Consider the following 21,368-nt stretch of genomic DNA (forward strand, 5'->3'; position numbering starts at 1 on the left):
GTACAGTAGAATACATTAATACAAACAGGGGGTTAATAAGATAATAGATAAATACAAAGTATAACAATAAATACAAATAAATACAAGATACAGTTGCAATAAGTTAAGAGTCAAAGACACAAGAGGATGGAGGTCCCTGCCCCGTAGAGCTTACAATCTATATTTATAATCTATATATATTTGTTGGGGTAGGAGGCTAGGATCTTTGCCCTGGATCTGCTTGTACTTAAAAGCAGCCCTGTGAGCATGTGTGTATGCTCTCAGATACTGTAGCCCTCCTGCCTCTCGTGAATTTGGGCCCCTCAGCCCCACTGAAGAGGTTGGCCTAGGATGGTTTGTTTAGTGTTGCCTTTAAGCCTTTTGTTTCTCTGAAAAATCGGCTGTTGTTTATTCAGGGCACGCTCCTACCTCTGCTCACATGCTGCACTGCTAGTGGAAAAGGAGGAGGAAAACCCTGGGATTTATAGATATTCTCCATCCCTGTCCGACTTGCCATTCTGCATTGTGCTTTCATAAGTGCCACAGAAGGGTTAAATACATGACCACAACAACAAAAAATTCAAGTTGGTGTTCTGCTTGCCATGTTCTGCTTGACCGCAGCCTCCTAAAGTCTGTAGTCCACTGCAAATATTTTGATGATATTTTGGACTAGGCAGTACATATATATCCCTTATAATAAACAAGATTATGATTATATCTTGGACTTGGCAGTACAGGTATAGGACCCGTTATACAGAATGCTCGGGGCCAAGGGTATTCCGGATAAGGGGTCTTTCCGTGGTTTGGATCTCCATACCTTAGGTCTACTAAAGAATCAATAAAACATTAATTAAACCCAATAGGATTGTTTTGCCTCCAATAAGGATTAATTATATCTTAGTTGTGATCAAATACAAGGTACTGTTTTATTTTTACAAAGAAAAAGGAAATCAGTTTGAAAATTCTGAATGATTTGATTAAAATGGAGTCTATGGGAGACAGGCTTTCCGTAATTCGTAGCTTTCTGGATAACGGGTTTCCGGATAAGGGATCCTATACCTGTACATAATATAATAAACAAGATTTCCATATGTGTAGAGGTGGCAATTATATGAAAAGTCAGAGCAAAGTGTCGGTCCTGTTTATATGTACACTCTCAACTGTTTCTAATATATTGGATGTAAAAACAGAGAGCAGAGATTTGCATCTTTCCCCTCATAATCCATTCATGAACAGAGTGCCAATATCAGAGAAATTATAACCTTATAATAACATGTAACAAATAACCTTATAAGAAATAGTTTACATTTACATGTATATGAATGATTTTTAAGTCACTTTTTGTTCCATGACACCCACAAAAGCACTTTGCTAAGCTCCAGGATGAGTTCTGATATCCTTATATTCTAAAATACGTGCACACATACTTACATACTGTTATTTGCTGTATAAAATATGGATCCTGTGTCCTGGAAAGACCGTTCAAACATTTATTATATTAAAGGAACAGTAACACCAAAAAATGAAAGTGTATAAAAATAATTAATATATTATGTACTATTGCTCTGCACTGGTAAAAGTTGTGTGTTTTCTTCATAAACACTACTACAGTTTATATAAATACCCTGCTGTGTAGCCATGGGGGCAGCCATTTAAATTGAAAAAAGGAGAAAAGGCACAGGTTACTAAGCAGATAACAGATAAGTAGCAGATTCCCATTGTATTCTACACAGTTTATCTGGTATCTTCTTATGTAACCTGTGCCTTTTCTCCTTTTTTCAATTTAAATGGCTGCCCCCATGGCTACACAACAGCTATTTCTATTAACTACAGTAGTCTTTCTGAAGCAAACACACAACTTTTACCAGTGCAGGGCAACAGTACATTATATTTTAATTATTTTAAAACATTTTTATTTTTTAGTGTTACTGTTCCTTTAAGGGCAACCACACTTAGTTTGCATCTGATCTTGTGTATTATTTAACTAGTTGCTGGATCCACTTACTATAGCAGCAGGGCAAATGATGAAAATAGAGGCTGAAAGAAAAAAAAGAAGTGTATGGGATGTGGTATTTAAAATAATTGATCAGAAGTTGCAGTTGGGTTTTCCTTGACTAAAGCATTGGGAGGGCAGCAAATATGGCTTTTATATATGAGTATAATCCTTGCTTTATTGTAACCCTTTAGCCTCATAGCATCCATGTACACTTTTATTGCAAAAAAACCAGGCCTGTGTAATGAATAAACGAAAAAAAAAAAAAACACTTCTGGTTGAAAGTGCAAAAGGGACGCCATCACTTCAGACATATAGGACAACAGCAGGGCTTTATCAGGAGATCAAATCTTGCTGGCCAAGTCATTTTCAAGCCTATTGAAAAGGCTGCATCCTGTCCTTTCTGGTTCTGAGAGATCCAGAAACCCGTTATCCAGAAAGTTTCAAATTATGGGAAGGCCATTTCTCATAGACTCCATTATAAGTAAATCATTCAAAAGATTTCCTTTTTCTCTGTAATAATAAAAGAGTACCTTGTACTTTATCCCAACTATGATATAATTAATCCTTATTGGAGGCAAACCAAACCTATTGGGTATATTTAATCTTTCAATGGCGCCCGATCAAAATCTTTTAACCTGCCCGAAGAGCGAGTGGATTGATATCTGCAGCTTTCTGCGATATCGGTCACCTCACCAAGTTGCCATACACGCACTGGCTATCATACGAAATAAGGTTTGGTACGATATTATCGGTGCGTGTATGGCCAGCTTTAAGGTCTGGAGATAAAAATTTTAGAAAGAGCCCTTAAAGTGGCGATATCGGGTGAATCCAGGCTAATTTGAATTAGAACAACGGGTATAGGCGAAGTCGGATTGGGGACTGCATCTGCTCGTTGATGCGGTCCCCAATCCGTCTTCGCCTATACCCGTTGTTCTAATTCTAAATTGTTTAATCTGCCCGATCGATATCTGCCCGATTTTCATAAAATCACTAAGTCTTCGACCTGGTGTCTTTTAAATGGTCATAGAAGTGTGAGTTAGCCTCACACTTTACAATATGCGGTACAGTATTTCCTTTATTAACTTTCCAAAACAGCATTACTTAGTTCATATGCATTATATGGCCCTTTATAGGCTGAATTGAGTGTCATTTGGATGCTGCCTGGATTTTTAAATGTGTCTTATACTAGTTTACCTATAAAATTTTGATATACTTTATGTAAATGTGTTTGGAAGGAAGTGATATTTGCAGTATAGGTGTGCATGGATGCAGGGTCTCATTGGCTTTTCTTGTTCATAAGTACATATATTCCTTGTTACATATGATCATTGTTAGTTAAATGACTCAATGGCACAAAGGTACCAGTGTGCCAGCACCATAGATTTTACCTTCCAGGGTTTCGCTTTAACGTATCCTGCTCTGCATATCAAAATATATATTCTAGAAAAGGAGAGTCTTGTGATAATTTAAGGTAGAAGCTTACCTTTGAATACAGTGCCTCCAGGTGCTCAAGCTTAGGGAGTCAATGCATCATGGAGAAAAGTGGCTGGCACAAATCCGGATCACCACTCAAATGAAGTTGAAGATACTAAGTTTGTGTTAAAAGCATTCCATAGTTTGTTATTACACAAAAATACATAAAAGCCGTTTTTATATTTTTGTGTAATAAAATAAACTATGGAATGCTTTTAACACAAACTTAGTATCTTCAACTACATTTGAGTGGTGATCCGGATTTGTGCCAGCCACTTTTCTCCATGATGTACAAACAAAAAAATCACACCTAAGGGCTCTGGCACATGGGGAGATTAGTTGCCCGCGACAAAAGTTGCCTCTCAAGGCAACTTTTCATGGAAATCACGGCGCCGCATATGCCATCCCACCGGCGATTTACATTCTCGCCGGTGGGATGGCATTTCGGGGAGATTAGTCGTGGACTATTATAGTACATCTGTAAAGTAACATTATTAATTTATAGTACAGGACTGTTCAGCTGTTCGACAGTTTGGTCATGCTGCTTATATACCAACAGGTGGCTGTGGCAGACTGCAACTGGCAAACAGCTGGTTGGATGTATATTAAGCTGTATATTAACCTGTATATTAAGCCACCTGCTGCTGTAGTTGCACAAGCAGTGACTTAGTGTGACTTACACTAATAACTAAGAGGAAATTCATTTTTCAGGTAACGCTGCTTGTCACATTCACCATCTCTTTCCCAGTGATTGTAAGCTGTAATGAGTGGGGCCCACTTTGCCTTCTGTATCAGTTGTTATTTGTAGTCTGTATGTTGGATGTGTATAGCCTGCTAATGTACAATGTTAGTACTTTATAAATCTGTGTTAATGTTTGGTTCTACTTTATCTTCTGCAGGGCATTGTGGGGAACTTGGCCAGTGGCAAATCTGCTCTAGTGCATCGGTACCTGACTGGTACTTATGTACAAGAGGAGTCCCCTGAAGGTAAGTCCTCATGCTTCTTTGCTTCCCACTTCCCAGCTGCATTTTCCTGCTCTGTAACAGAAGGACGCTGTAGAAACAGGAGTATCGCTTGGGGGCCAGGACACCCTGCAAATGTTGATCATTGAAGCACCTGTTGCCTTGCAGCAGTAGGTGGTCCCTGGTTGATGCTGCACGGTGCTGGCGCACAGGAGGAGGAAAGCAATTAACCTGTTATGTGCTGCAAAGTAGAAATAGGGTGACCAGTAGTTATATGTAAGGATTAGGAAACCATTTCCATTAGCATTTAATGTTATATTGGGAATTCATGCATTATTTCTGCTGTTACCTTTTATATTTTTCTGTCCCCTACTTGCTAGGTAGCAGTGGGGTCCTGTTAGAGGAACCGTTTTCTTATTTATTTTACCACATCCACCCAATATAACAGACCTCTTTTTTCTGGTTCTCTGCTAATATCCTGAGTTGTTCTGCTCTTCCTTTGATGTTTGCTGTGTATCCAGGGCCGCCGGCCTCTCTGTGTATATATTGTGTGCATCCTTGGCTGGTATGTGACTGTCTGAGTTCCTTCTCTCCCTCACTTCCTGTCCCATTGGTTCTTTACAGATATGGATGCAGGTAAATATACACTCACTGCGGGCTGAGGAGACAGAAAGGCGGCTGAGATATCTGACGTAGAGTTAACTCCATCTTCTGTGTTCCTCCATCTCTCTTCCTGTTACCTTTGCATCTCCTAGTTTGAGTTACTCTCATCCCACACCCTCCATGTCCCTCTAGAATTTGTGTCACGTAGAAGCATCATTTGTCCTAACGTTCTAAAGTCTCCCTGGGGGTGTTAGCAGGCGTGCTTATGTTAAGCTCTGGTGGGGATAGCCAACATACTAGTTAACATGAAATGGGCGGCTTATTGGAGGCCTAGTCAATTGCATGGTATTGTGCCGAGTTCCCTAGTCAAGCTCAGGTGATTTTTGGAGAGGGATACTGAAGTTAAAATGCCAGTTGCTTCTATGTGAAATTTAGGGATGGGTTAAGTCCATAATTTTTGTGTTTGTTTTTATACATAAAGCTGGCCATACCCATAAAGATCTGCTTGAGGTTGCCAAACAAGTGGGTCTTATCCCAATATGCCCATATTAAGCTAGGCGATATCGGGCTGATCTGATTGTTTGGCCCTCATAGTCCCAGGACTAGTAACCCTCAGAAGATGTTTGCTTTCTAACAGCTGATAAGTATGTTTGTTTCAAAATATGGTTGCAAAGCTGTATAGGTAAGCATTCATTTTTCTTTAAAAATTGGTATCCTGATTACCACCATGCTTTATAACAAGACTGGGATTGTGGAGGTGCAGATTGAGCATTGGGTGTGTGAGACGGCTTGATATGTTATGACATGGGCTTGTATTGCTGGCTGCGTAGGTTGCAATCCATCTAATGAAGGGATTCTGCTTGAGATCTTTTTGGATCTAAAGGATTTTTAATTAAAACGTGTGGTTCTTCATTCTTTAGGGCTTTCATTTTCGTCATAATTAATAACTTTGTTTTCTAGACATCTATTCCTCCATGTGACATATTAAAACATGTCTTATATTTCTGTCTCTCCATTCATTAGATCCTGATGCTGGAAGCTATAGTTTAGAATGACTGGAGGGCAGCACATTTGACATCTAGTGTTTAGAGAGGAAGAGCAAAAGAGTGCCATATAACCTTACTTGTTTTCTAACCAGCAAGTTCATTTGGGCTTGGGCCCTGGAATTCCACACAAACTTTGCATATAACAAAGAAGGCACAATGTGCTTTTGTATTAGAATATGACTATGACAGTTCTCTAGGTGCAAGGTTTGCAAGCCTAATCCAACTATTCCCATTGGCTGGTACTTGTTGTTTTGCTGTATTACAACAAAGAGCATATGGCCATCCCCTTACTCTGTAATTGCCCTGAACTGTAATCTGCAGAAAGCTGTGGGCAAAATAATTCTGTAAATATATTCCTACAACTCTTATCCTCTGCACTTTGCTCCACTTTTAAAGGGAAATTCATAGAACTCAATCTATTGAATGCATGCAGCACAAAACAAGGCACTATTCCTGGAGGAAGGACTCCTATGGCAGTAATATGTCTCATTTCATTTTTCCTGACATTGCCTTTGGTGTGAATTTTTATAAGCAACACTCGTTAGTTGCTCATTTTAATGGGTGCCATACCAACACCATACCCTGTGTGTTAGTCAGTAGGCCAAAACTTAATGCATTTTTAAGATCTAGGCAAAACTCGACAATTTAGTACTTTAAATTTATACAAAAATATATATTTTCATATTTAAATGTTAAAGCAAAACACTAGTGTATCTCGCTCAGTGACATTGTGTCATTAGCCAGTAAGCACATACAACTTATTAACATGAGGTCAGTGTGATTTCATAAATTGCTGAATTGCTATTTAACCCATTTATTTAGCCACAGAAAGAGAAAAAGATGAATTTTTTAAGGGTTGGGGCACCTACCTTGATCAGAAACGTCAAAAAGATTAATGTTGTCACCTGAAACTGAAATCTTTTTCCCTGTGTGGCTGTGTAAACGTGTTAAATACCCTTTGCAACAGGGGTATGCGACTCCTGCCCTTGGAGATTGTGTGAGAGATCTATACAGTATCACAGTTCATGAATTAGTATTTATGTATATCCTCATACCTTACCTCAAGTTCAATGATACCAACCATTTGTACTTTGTGTTTGCCAAATATTGCAAAGCCTTTTTTGCAAAGCAGGGGTGCTGCCATATGCCATTGCTTCCTAAAGCAAGCTGTCTATTACTTTTATTATAATCTGAATTTTAGGAATGCTGTTTCCTTGAAGTCTGTCCTCATCAGAGGATGCAGTCACATGCATATCTGTTATAATCAAACATTAAGTACACATAGAGAACACTCCCCCCTTTAAGAGGGGAAACACTAGTAGTAAATCCCAGGGGCAGTGGTGGGTTGCAGCTTGACTGTAACCCATAGCAACCAGCCATCAATTGGATTTGATCAGCCTATTTAACATTATAGGGTAGAACTAGCAGATATTCGGTCACTGTAGATTAACAAGACTGGTGCAAATGTCCCCTCAAATTAGTTATTCCCAGTGACTCAAATATTACAAATAGGTATAGTAATGTTAAATATTGCTGAACTACACTGAATATTGCATAAATGCAACTCAAATAGCTCTCAGGTTGTTCAAATGACTATTCATGGCCAGATCAGCAACTAGTTATATAAGTGTGCATATATATAATATTTATGTTGCAGTTACACACAGGCTCTCGATACCAATACACCTGCATTGTTCACACTATACACAGGCCTACAATACAAGGGGTAGGATGGTATTTATCAAATGATGATTAGATTAAGTACAAAATTCTTGCAAAACCCTCAAACTGCTAGAAATGTTGCTGCATGGAATTTGTGCTTGGGAATTGCCTTTTCCTGATCTGATAACATTTCCCTGCACTATAAATCAGAGGGATGGGGTGGTGCTTGTGTCAATCTACGAATCTCTCCATTCCCTCTGTATAGTAGCTCTAGTCTAACACCTGAGCTATGCTTCTAACTGACATTCAGTAGTTCTTCCTTCTGGATGTGGAGTCAGGCTGATAGTTTTGGGGTCTCTGGGTGGGTTGATTTGCTGTATGTGTGTGTATACCCTATTCATCAAGTCTGCCATTGTTCTGTGCTGGTTCATCCCTTTCATTCTTTGTAACTTCCCCCCTGTGCCACTGACCCACTGAGGGCAACTGCTATTGCTTAGGGAGGGAGGGAGGCCTTGGCCATGGTGCCAAAGTCCATAGTAGAAGATCTAAAGTCAGACAAGGCTTGTAGGGGAGACCATTATGGGGATGGAGATATTGTCATGCAGCATTGCCCTGTCTAGTGGTCCTTGGCACAGCCCTTCCCCCTCCCCAACTGTGACCAACACAGACACTGCTTGTGGAAGAACGTTTGGCCATTGTATTGACTTGCCAGTGAGAGGACCTCCCCTGCCAAGTGCACTAGGCTCAGTGACACATATATCACATTATTATAAGTGAATAATGGGCGCAGGTGCAAAGTTGCTTTAATTAGCAGCACTAAGACATATGTGCATGGTTACGTAGCACTGGTTACTCACAATGGGGGTTCCTTTTCCAGTCCAGTGTAAGTACCATGGAGCCAAAGCCACCCTATGGCTGCCACATGTCCCTGCTAGAGCCTCCAGAAGATCAGATCCTTATACACCAACTCTTCTGCCTCTCTCAGAGAGGTGCTTGTGGCCTGAAGGCCATTGATCCAACATGCTGAGAGACCATGTTCTTTAAATAGCAATGGTCTAAAGGCAAATATTATGCTCTGCTTTTTTACCCGTAATAGTACATCCTGCCAATACAGTTACCATGCAGATGTATTTTTACAGTTGTTCTCTTGCAGTTCTCCACAAGTAATGTCCACTGAGTCCCTAGACCTCCATCTACCCTGCCTTTCCCTACTACACCCCCTTTTCCACCCTGACCTTGACTGACTGTCTCACTTTTGTGGCAGGTGGGAGGTTCAAGAAGGAAATTGTAGTAGATGGACAGAGCTACCTTCTTCTGATCAGGGATGAAGGGGGACCCCCCGAAGCACAAGTAAGGAGTCTCTAAAAGCACTTCAATCAATCGCTGCTTATTATTTGTAATGCTGTTTTCTATATTTCTCTTTTGCACTTTTACCTAGTCATCAAAATCCAATGGTTTGGACCTATTACAACTCACTCTCCTCCCTTTCACATTCCTATATTCTTGGCCTCGACCTTCCTAGTTTTCTGTACAGGCCCTCCCTGGCTTTCCTTGGCCCTGCTCTTTCTCTAAGCCGGCTGACTTCCTTTTTTTTCTCCGCTGCCCCTGGCCTCCCTTTCCTGCCATTTTTTTTTTTATATCTCCCTCTCTTATATCCTTGGCCTTGCTACCTGGCCTCATTTTGCTTCCTGCCCCTCTCTGGCTTTCTCAGTGCTTTCCCACTTTTAAGGTTGGTTATAGGGGAGAGCAGAGAAGGTGTTTTCATTTGATTCTTTTCTCAGACCCTTGTTCCCTGCTTCTCTCTCTATCCCCTTCTTCCTCTGCTTTATTCTCACACTCACTCTTCCTTATGCCTCTTTCCAGTTTGCCATGTGGGTGGATGCAGTTATCTTTGTCTTCAGCCTGGAAGATGAGATCAGCTTTCAGACAGTCTATCACTACTACAGCCGCCTTGCCAACTACCGCAACACCAGCGAGATCCCTATGGTGCTGGTAGGCACTCAAGGTGAGAAAAGCTGGCTCCCTCATCAACAGTAATGGTGATTGGTTGTTAGTAGGAGAATAGCACCATCTGCTGGTCGCTGCCTAACAGCAAGCCGCTAGCATTAAGGCGGCACATTTAACTCTTTATATTATTATTACAGTCAATTCAAAAGGTTTACAAAATAAATGAACCAGTTATGCATAAAGTCAGACATTTGTGCTTAGCACAGATTTTTTTTTAGTTTTTTATTGCATCTCACAAGTCATGCACTTTGCATCTGTTCATACTTAACTGTGCTGTGGGCCCATGCATAAATATGGTTTCTTGTAAACGTGATTATAAAACTAGCATTCATTAAGATCAGCCTTGTCATGTAAAATACTCACTATACTGGAAGTCACATCTAGGGGTAGGGGAATCTCAAAACTGCTACAACCAATAGGCTATTTGTAGGGGACAACTACAGTAAAGGCATTTATTAAGAAATATGCTATTTGGCTTTTTACAGATGCACATATTAAGTTAAAAGGAAATATTTAGTAAAGGGGGGGAGGGGCTGTAAATCATAGGCATGAAAAATATTGGGCACAAAGCAATGACGAATGAGTAAACTTACATAAAAACCTGCGTAGTAAGCAAAATTGCTTAAGATTCTTGCAATATTTATTAACACTGGCAATTTACACTTGAAGATTACTAAGGCAGCGCTACTCTTTCACACATATTGCGAAATATGTATATTGAAGTGTGAAATTTTAGGGTAAATTCAAGTGTTATTCCTGCCTACACACTTTTATCATTAGTGCACTCAATACCTTTATTTAATGCCAGTGACACACTAGGCTGGTCCTCTAGAAGCACTTATACAGAATGGATTTCAGGGATTGACTATTTTTACACCAAAATTTGCTCCATGTCTGCAGACAGGCTGGTGCAGTGCCTCTGGGTGCAGAAACAGGATAGAACAGCTTCCAGGGGATTGGTTGATTTTTGGCCACGTAGAATCAACCCCATGTGGCATTAGTCTAAAGGTGGCCATACACTGAAAGATTCACCCATTTGGTGAGGTTGCCAATCAAGCGGATCTTCTTCCCATATTCCCACCTAAAGGTGGGCGATAAAGGGCTAATTGGATCGTGTGGTCCTAGGGCCAAACAAACCAATGTGGCCCCGATCCAACAGAAAAGCAAACCTACCCAGTTTTAGGCCACATATTGGTCGGGTAGGCCTGTTGGGGGTGCCCATACTCGGGCAGATAAGCTACCGAATCGGTCTGAATCAGCAGCCGAAATCTGCCCCGTGTATTTATGTTTAAGATGAAAGTATGGAAAGAGGTATGTATTTTATTTAACACTGTTTTTGAGGTTGTAATCTCTTTTAAGCAGCATTCTGATTCCTTTTTTTATTCCGTTACTCCTTTTTGACCCTGTTTGTTTATGTAAATTGTTGAGTATCTTGCATTTTCTATGTCAATACAGGATGATGTAAAGTTCAATACATGCATTCATATAAAGCCCCTCAGATGCTTCAGCACCACAGAGACACCTAGTGGAGAAACACAGCATTTAACATCAATACATCAGACATATTAGTATTCATAATATTTATATAATAATTGATCAAATTGCTTTCTCTTGGCTTGTAGCATGTACTTTTTTAAGAGCTAAAATAGGAAAGTATTTCTAGACTTTTTCATAAAGGTCCCCATTTGTAGTGGCTCTAACACTAGCCTCTAGCATGCCACTAGCATGGGCAGTAAATTACTTCTGATTTATTACAAGAAACAAATTAAGCAATAGAGAAATAACTGGCTTTCCAGTAGCATGCAATACCTGAGTAAGTCAGCACAAAGTTCTAAGCTCTGTATGTGTGTAACTGTGCTGTTGCTGCTGCTTTCTGGAAGGTGCAGCATTATGGTCTTGTAACACTGGATCCTGTTAATTAATTGTACTGTAAAAAAACTCTCTTAGAGACTGATCTGTCTTCTCACAGATGCCATTAGCTGCAGTAACCCCCGTGTAATTGATGACAGCCGGGCACGAAAGCTTTCTAATGACCTCAAGCGATGCACTTATTATGAGACCTGCGCCACCTATGGGCTAAATGTGGAGCGTGTTTTCCAAGATGGTAAGTGAAAGACACAGGAACAGTGGGTGCAGCTTCCACTTTCCACTGTACCATATCCCAAATCTCTTTGTTAATTACAGACTATATATATATATATATATGCACTCCTAGTTATGTTATACACTGGTAGACCTTAAGTTGCAACATCTATATAAATGATTAGAATATAAAATATAATTGTGTACATATATTTGCTTAATCAGGGAATTTATTATGTAAGTTCACTGTTTGAGTTGAATTTTCTGCTTCCTGATTTGTAGGATATTTATCTCTCTCCCTGACGCTAATGACTTGAAAGAGCTTGGATAAGTGGCGCCCAATCAATACATTATTTAGTTATTGCCTCCTTTCTTTCTTGGATTAGAGACAGGGTGACTAAGCAGCCCAGTAAATATATGCCCATTTTGTCTTGCACATAGTAGTAAAAGCAGGAAGAAGGATGCTACTGTTTTATTATCTACTGCTAAATTATAGTATCTTGCCTCCATCAATCAGTTGCAGATTTGTAAGACAGGAGCTCCCTCTGCTGGCAATAAAAATAATAGCAGGTGCATCTGTTGTTGGGTGAGATGTACTAAAGCTGGGAAAGGCAGCGTTTGGTGTTTCAAATTTGTAGGACTATCCATGCAACTATTTACGTCACACCCCACCCCACTTTGGTCCTCTAGGCCATGCAGTTTGCTGACTCCTAGTAAAAAGTTTAAATTGTTAAAGAACATTTCGATGTAGAAATGAAACTGGGTAAAATAATCTAGACTGCGAAAATGTAATCTATAAAGACTGGAGTGGGCAGATGTCTTTGCCAGAACACTCCTTCTTCCTTTACAGCTCTCTAAGTTGATAGTAGTCAGTAACCAATCCGTGACATGGGGAGGTGGCATATGGGACATACCTATTCAGTTAGTTTGCTTTTGAATTTGACTTGTGCGCTCACAAACTAATTGAACACTACTTCCTGCTTTCTAACCACTTAGTCAGTGACTTTAGGGAGGCCACATGGAGCCAAATGTAATATAGTGACAAAAGAAAATACAACCTGTGTGCCACGAAATGTAAACCTCAGTGAAGGGGCTCAATCAGACAGTGGTGTAGGTTTCGCCAGGTCCACTTGAATAAGTACCATGTAAAAATAAAAAATATCCACTGGAGAGCCAAATGCTTTCTGTGTAGTTTATTGGTTTAGAGATGCATAGCACTTCATGTTTCGGACCTCTGGGGTACAGCACCAGAGGAAGGACCCCGAATTTGGGGAATTTGGGGATTGTGTAAGGATCTGTGATCATGTTATGAAAACTAGTGAGGGAGAGGAACAGGAGAGAATGATGGGCTGCTATGCTATGATGCCATATACAGTCACTATTTATTGGGGTGGTGGCACTGTACTGGTGGACCGGTGGACCTCTGTGTTCTGCAAATGTGGTGCTTAGCTTACAATCTAAGGTTGATGCAGGCAGTATGTGAAGCCTCCTTACTCATGAATGTGCTAGCACGAGGCCAGCGTTTTGTATAGGACTGCATTTTGTGCATCACTGCCCAAGGCTTTTTCTTTCCAGCGCACTGGATCCCACTTACAGCTGCACAGATTTGGTTTCTTTAGCAACTAATTGGTCCCATCAGCAGACTGTGCACAGTGCAGGTTCTTCAACAGCTTTTGTTCTGTTCTCAGTTATAGTTTTGTTTAATAGAAAATAAATATATGTATATTATACACAAGCCATAAATATCCTGTATCCTATAAAAATATATATGCTTGTAAACATTGCTTAGTGATGTCACATATATCACATGACCCACTGGAACTTTTGTATTTTAGGAAATAATGTACCTCTTGTTTTAAAAAGTCTCCCCAGAGTTCCATGACTGGTATACCCAGCCAGTGTGTTTCCAAGCAATAATGCATGACCCACAAGTGCAGTGGGAAGGTCTAGGCTCTTGCCATTCAAGAGCTGTAAGGGAAGAGTTATGGGGGGGAAAAAAGCTATCGAGAAACAATAGGAAACAAATGTAGATAAAGTGCTGTAAGGAAGGAATAATAGCAGAGAGAGACATAGCTGTGTGTGAGAGTTATTGTTGCTGTAGGGGGAGGAATGTTGGGGAGAGAGCTGTAAAGAAGTAATAAGGAACGCTGTTTGTGGAGAGGTGCCGTATGGAAGAAATAACAGCAGAGAGTGAGACAGCTGTAGGGGAGAAATGTTGGGGAGATAGCTGTCTAGAGGTAATAGGGAACACTGTGGAGAGGTGCCGTAGGGGAGAAATAACAGCAGAGACAAAGGCAGCTGTAGGGGAGAAATGTTGGGGAGATAGCTGTCTAGAGGTAACAGGGAACACTGTGGAGAGGTGCCGTAGGGGAGAAATAACAGCAGAGAGTGAGACAGCTGTAGGGGAGAAATGTTGGGGAGATAGCTGTTGAGAGGTCTGATAAGCCCTGTGGTGTTTTATCAGTTATCTGCTGTTACCTTAGTCTTTCCTCCTTTGCATGGCTGCCCTCATGGCTGTACAGCAGTTTGTTTATATAAACTATAGTAATGTTTCTGAGGTAAAAACACCCGTTGCATCAGTGCAGGGCAACAATACATGATATTGTAATTACTTTTATACGCTTTCAATTTTTGGTGTTGCTGGTCCTTTAAGAACCTTTCTACTATTTGATTTCTGTGAAATTCAGAGGAATAAAGGTTAGGGCATGTAAAGCCGGTACTTGTTGATTTATTTATGTGGGTAAAATTACACCAAACAGGTATAACCTTACTTTCAAGCTTGAAGGTCAGATACTGTACAGGATTTCCCACTGTATGGCATGATGTAGAAAAGTCTGTGAATTGTACATAGTAGCCCCTAAATGATATAAACAAAATATACAGTTCAATTAACTGCATTTTTTTCTAATATCCACTAGATGGCACAAATCTATCTATCTGTCTACCTTTATTATATATGCATTCAGAGTTGTGGTCCACTAAATCAGGCTGTCCAACTAGAGGCTATTGGATAGATGTGGCCCTCCAAAGGATATTTATGGCCCCCAGTCTGCTCAGAGGCTCCATAGACTTCACTGTATGACATTTTAATTTAATCTGGCCCTTGAACATACTATCATACTATATGAGATATAATTGGCCCTCTACATGTAATACGTTGGACAGTACTGCTCTAAATAATACCCAAGTAGTTACCCCTTGCTTTACTGAGCTGATGGTATTTATAATATGGCAGCAGCAGGAGGGGATTCCTATATAGAACATTTACAGAACACTATGGGCCATTCTATAGAACAAATGCAGGTACAACTTGTGCATTTCAATGGTTATTCATGAGAAAGATACGCGTATTGAAATGGCTGAAAATGTTAAAAGGCTGTTTAGATTTCAGTTATATGTCATATAATTCTACTATTAATGAAAATTATGTTGCCCAAAATGATTGTCTTCATAAGCTGATTTTCCCAGTTATAGCAAAAAAATAACCAATATTTTGTTTCAATAATTTTTATTGGGATTTTTTAAACATTATAGCCAAATAAAGGATATAAAATATTTTCAAACATTAATATTTACATTATGCAGAAAGATAATCTGCAGTACAAATAATAACAGCTGTTGAAAACTTATACATTCAGTATTGGTCAACATATGATAAAATATGATATAATATAATTTAATATTGTTGGTTAAGAAATTTGTTATGTACACATATATTTATACGCATATACTAATCATGCGTTGAAAACACGTAAGTTCAAACGTGAAAAACGCATATAAACTGACACTACTAAGATCCTAGGGGTTGCATCCATCTAAGGATTGATTGAACATAGTCAAGCTGTATCATTAAGAAATTTTGCTTCACCAAAAATATAGAGCAATATTTTACTCTAATAAATTGATATATCCCAATAAGGAAGTATACATACAGTAAAAACTATAACTACAACTACACCTAATACTACAACTAATGAAGTTGTATTCAGTTGCTAAGAGGGTTTATAGGATGTATTGGATATATTAGATTTATGGGATTTATAACCTCTAATTAAGATCATTTAATTTAGTATCTGGATATATCGAATGCCATAAACTTGATCTCACCAGAAAGGACTCTAAATTTCCTGATCTGATTGCAAAAATAACCAATATTTTCAGCACAGGCCAAGCTCAAAAAACATTCCCTCGGAAACCCATGTTTCTTAGAATCAATTTAAAGAATTAGTACCAAAAGTATTTGCATATTCTTGAAACACAGAAAAATACAATAGATCTCATGCTTCTCTATAGGTCTGTAACCACAGAGACTATCCTTTAAAGGGGTTGTTCATGTTTGAGTTAACTTTTTATATGATGTAAAGAGTAATATTCTGAGCCTATATGCAATTGCTCTTCATTTTTATTATTTGTAGTTTTTATTTGTATTTGCTTAGAATTGGGCACTCTATAACATACTAAAAATTAACTTAAAGGTGAACCACCCTTTTAAACTACTAAAACAGTAATAAAAATATATCATGTAAAGCAATGTACCGCACCATCTATTGGGTGAAACCTTAACAGAGAGTTTTTATATTATTTTGTGTTGTTTGGTTTTTGGCCTATAGATGGCGCTAGTTACAAATGTTTAAAAGGACTGTGTTGAGGTCATCAGAATTAGCCTATAGTTAAAGATTCACACCCAAAACATGTCAGGCCTTTGCACCTCAGCAGCCACCCATGGTTTTAATAAAGAAATAAAAGACTGCTTTAAATCTTGGAGATGGAGTGCAGACTTTTTCCCTTTCTCTTGGAATCACAAATGATAAGATGTAGGGAAGCGTTGATTGAAGAAATTTTTATGGACCCCATTCATTGTTAAGAGCTCCACTGACCTCTTTAGATGATGTCTTAATTTTATTATAATCTGGTCCCCAGTTAGTTAAGGTACAGGGGCCGAAAATGGCATACATACTCAATGGTCTGGTTTAAAAATCAAGGACCACATTGGCTTGTTGATGCAGCCCCTTATTCCAACGAACGGCATTTAGTGTCATTGTGATGATCTGATCATTTGGCCTAGGGGCCAAAAATCCCGTCAGCCCCATATCGCCCACTTCAAGATGAGCGACCCTCAACAAACAAGTAGATCTTTAAATATATGACCATCTTATACATAGTAAATAATTGGCTCACTTTGTGCAAACTATCATACAGCACGGATGTAGATGACCGCATTTACAAAGTTGGTCTGTAACGCCTGTTTTGAAATCACATCCCTGAATGGGGTCCTGTGTAAAACAGACACAGCGGAAAGGCAGCCTTTATGAATATAAATGATGAGGCACCTGCATGTTCTGGGCACATTTTCTTCCTTTTTTGCATTTTTATATTTAAATGAGTGGTTGATCTACAATTTACTTTGCTTTGACAAGTAAAGAGTGACTCTAGTAGTGCATGACATAATAAAATCTGACCATTGAGCCTATAGAACAGGGATCCCCTACCTTCTTTTACCTATGAGCCACATTCAAATGTAAAAAGACTTAGGGAGCAACACAAGCATAAAACATGTTCCTGGGGTGCCAAATAAGGACTGTTATTGGCTATTTGGTAGCCCCTATAAGGACTGGAAGCCTACAGGATGTTCTGTTTGGCAGTACACCTGGTTTTTATGCAACCAAAACTTGCCTACAAGTCAAGAATTAAAAAATATACTTTGAGGCCACTGGGAGCAAAACACTGGGAGAGAAACATGTTGCTCACGAGCCACTGGTTGGGGACCACTGCTATAGAATTACAAGTAACTGGCCGATTACATGTAAAAAGTAGCACAGCAATGCTCTGTTTAATTCCCAGTTTTGCAGGGTCCCGGTTTAGGATTAGCCTCATTCTGTGCAGTGTCCATAGGATACAGCTAACAATTAACCTCTGCCTATTTACTTCTCAGGGAAGACAATTTTGTATGGTAATTGTTTAGAATGTGGACAAAGCACATAGAATACAATTTTTATAGACAACCTGGGCCCGGCCCAGCATTAGCCAGACTGTATCTATTTCCCACTGGGTGCTATTCTATTGGTCACAGACCCTGGATTAGCTAGACTGTATATTATTCCCAGTGAGTGGAATTCTATTGGACACAGGCCCAGGATTAGCCAGACTGTATGTTATTCACAGGGAGTAGAGTTCTGTAGGGCGCAGACCCAGGATTAGCCAGATGGTATATTATTCACAGGGAGTAGAGTTCTGTAGGGCGCAGACCCAGAATTAGCCAGATGGTATGTTATTCACCGGAAGAAGAGTTCTATAGGGTACAGGCCCATGATTAGCTAGACTGTATATTATTCACAGGGAGTAGCGTTCTGTAGGTTGCAGGCCCAGCATTAGCCAGACTGTATATTATTCCCACTGAGTGCTATTCTATAGGTCACAGACCCTGGATTAGCTAGACTGTATATTATTCCCAGTGAGTGGAATTCTATTGGACACAGGCGCAGGATTAGCCAGACTGTATATTATTCACAGGGAGTAGAGTTCTATAGTGCGCAGGCCCAGGATTAGCCAGACTGTATATTAGTCACAGGCAGTAGAGTTCTATAGGGCGCCGGCCCAGGATGAGCCAGACTGTATATTAGTCACAGGGAATAAAGGTCTATAAGGCGCAGGCCCAGGATAAGCCAGACTGTATATTTGTCACAGGCAGTAGAGTTCTATAGGGCGTAGGCCCAGGATTAGCCAGATGGTATATTCACAGGGAGTAGAGTTCTATAGGGCGCAGGCCCAGGATTAGCCAGACTGTATATTAGTCACAGGGAATAAAGGTCTAGGAGCAGGCCCAGGATTAGCCAGACTGTATATTATTCACAAGGAATAAAGTTCTATAAGGCGCAGGCCCAGGATTTGCCAGACTGTATATTTGTCACAGGCAGTAGAGTTCTATAGGGCGCAGGCCCAGGATTAGCCAGATGGTATATTCACAGGGAGTAGAGTTCTATAGGGCACAGGCCCAGGATTAGCCAGACTGTATATTATTCACAGGCAGTAGAGGTCTGTAGGTTGCAGGCCCAGGATTAGCCAGAATGTATATTTTTCCCATGGGGTACAGTTCTGCAGGGCACAGGCCCTGCATTAGCTAGACTATATATATTATGCCCATTCTATAGGTCACAATCCCAGGATTAGCTAGATTTTATATTATCTCAGGGGTGTAATTCTATAGGGCACAGACTCAGGATTATCTAGCCTTTATGTTAATCCCAGTGAATAAAATTCTGTAGGGCAAAGGGCAGACTGTATATCATCTTAGTAAGTAGAATGTATATTATACTTAGCGGGTAGAGTTCTGTAGAGCACAGGCCTAGGATTAGCTAGACTGTATATTATGCCCAGTAGGTACAATTCTATAGGGCAGAGGCCCAGGATTAGGTAGACTGTATATTATTCCCAAGGAGTAGAGTTCTGCAGGGTTAGCAAAACTGCATATAATTCCCAGGCAATGCACACGCTAAGTATACACCTATGCTTAGCATATTTAGGAGATACATTAAGGTGTGTGTATTTTTAATACCAAGAAGCTATGAATACTATCGGCAGTCAACATGTTTTGATTCTTAGTTTAAATGATTCTTAGGCTGTGCGCTGCAGTTCTTGTTCTGTACAGATGGTGGTGCTGGTGCCCTGCAGCTGAGAAGATGCTAAGTTGCCAAGGTTGGTAATAACCCATGAAATAAGTAGGCAGGAGCCAGCGGGCCATGTCTTGTAACCTTTGAGGTATATTAATGTACCCCCCGAGCATTCTCTGTCTGTCTGGATGAGCTTTGAGCTGTACAAGGGTGAGAGAGCTGCAAAATGAAGCTTCAAAACTAGATGTTAACAGCAGATCTGGCCTCATCTGAAACCCATAAATATTCCAAATGTGTGGTGAATGAGAGGGTTTCCATCTGACTCTGCACACAGAGTCGTGAGACAAACTTGTGACCCAGGATCCATGCTGGAGCTGCATGTGACTGTGACTAAAAGTAGCCAGGTTGGCATGGAAGTAGCAGGTACCCAGGGTATATGTGTATGTTCAATGCTGCTACAGGTCCAACAGCATAATATACTCGCTACAGTGCCAAATATAAAATATCTTGCTTTCCTTCCTGTGTTACAGGGATAGATTCATGCAAAGTATTCTGTGGAGCATTTAACCAGACTGAGGGCCATTGCAAACCCTTGAAGGGCCACATCTGGCTCTGTAAGCCCCCAATATCCAACATTTACATTGAAATGTTGAATGCTGGCAGTTATATGCCTGGAGGGCTGCTGTTTGTCTATCCCTATAAACATATATATATATATTATACACACATACACACACATACTCACTCTCACACTCTAGTTTAAGCCGTGTTTAAATAAGATGTCACTTTAGCATGAATCTGCATCATTAACTGGTGATTAAATGAAACAATATAGAATTCTTCAAGTGCAGCATAAGCAGTATTTGCAGTGTGCATGTCCACAAGCTGTAGAGCCATGTTGTATATGGGTGAGAGATACAGCAAGTGGATGGAGTGTATCTGAATGTAATAGTACAGTTTTATTCTGGCTAATAAAACACCAGTTTTGCCCCCAGTTGGTTGTATATGTGTGCCGATACCTGAGTGACCGTTCATATGCAGAATGCTGTGCCCACTGTAATGACCCTGCCTGTGTTCGGCCGAGGGTAGGTAGTCTTTCATCTTCCCTTATTAATCTTGCAGCACTGAGAGCTTCATGGCTGGGATATGTCTTCTCTTGAAACAGACGTTTAACAGCAGAATTGCTCCATGAAACGGCAGCTTACATTATTTATATAATCTTATTGCTGATTAACTCTGTGCGGGTAGGGGCAGAGGGGGAGCCATAGGTGTGGATATGCTATGCAAACTGTAGAAAGAGATTATTGTATGTACTGCTTGGCTCAGGAGCACATAGGCTTTCTATTCCCAAATCTAGTGACACAGACAGTCAGTGATGAAAAATCCAGCAATGTGGGGCACCACAATTTTCACCCTATTATTTTTTTTCCTGCTCATTAGCAAAGAGTTAACTCTAACCCCCCCCCCCCCATTTATATGCATTACCCTGTTTACTACATGCTCATCTACAAAGAGTTAAATGTATATTGACTGTCAGAAGAGAGTTAGAGGACATCAGGCTCTCAGAGCACAGGGGCTACACCAAATCCATTGCGAGGGTTACCCACCTCCTAATTTGAGAGGGGCGGGGTACATCGCTGAGAGAATTGTGTTCTCCGAGATGCTGTGGGTGACTTTGTACCATTCTGAAGGTAACAGCTTATTACTTGCGCATTTAAATACCCCCATTAATAGGAGCAATTAAAGAATAGCTCCATTTCCAGCAAATTAACAACCCGGAGAGGTAATTGCGACATAAATGAAGATAAATTTGTTTTAATGTTGCGAGAGAGGGAGGGAGGCCAGGAGAGAGTGTCAGGTTTTGGGAGGGGGGATGTTTTATGGCTACTGGAGGATTCATGGCGTTGGCCGAGTGGCGCTCAGGGGGTGGAATAGCGCCTTCCGAAAACT

At 40.2% G+C, this 21,368-nt stretch overlaps 1 protein-coding gene across 6 annotated transcripts in view; it reads left to right on the forward strand.

Annotated features, from left to right (window-relative positions):
* The window catches only part of agap1 (ArfGAP with GTPase domain, ankyrin repeat and PH domain 1), a 242,127-nt gene that overhangs the window by 130,283 nt on the left and 90,476 nt on the right, over positions 1-21,368 (forward strand). For 3 of the 6 annotated variants that reach the window (XM_004917871.4, XM_004917868.4, XM_004917870.4), the window contains exons 3-7: positions 4,348-4,435; positions 5,036-5,047; positions 8,987-9,072; positions 9,586-9,727; positions 11,699-11,833. In XM_004917871.4, the coding sequence (XP_004917928.1) occupies positions 4,348-4,435; positions 5,036-5,047; positions 8,987-9,072; positions 9,586-9,727; positions 11,699-11,833 (463 nt within the window). The remainder of the gene's footprint in view (positions 1-4,347; positions 4,436-5,035; positions 5,048-8,986; positions 9,073-9,585; positions 9,728-11,698; positions 11,834-21,368) is intronic. The other 3 variants (XM_004917872.4, XM_002931998.5, XM_004917869.4) reach the window with 1 other exon arrangement.

Source organism: Xenopus tropicalis, chromosome 9 (assembly GCF_000004195.4).
Source record: "Xenopus tropicalis strain Nigerian chromosome 9, UCB_Xtro_10.0, whole genome shotgun sequence".
Lineage (NCBI taxonomy): Eukaryota > Metazoa > Chordata > Amphibia > Anura > Pipidae > Xenopus > Xenopus tropicalis.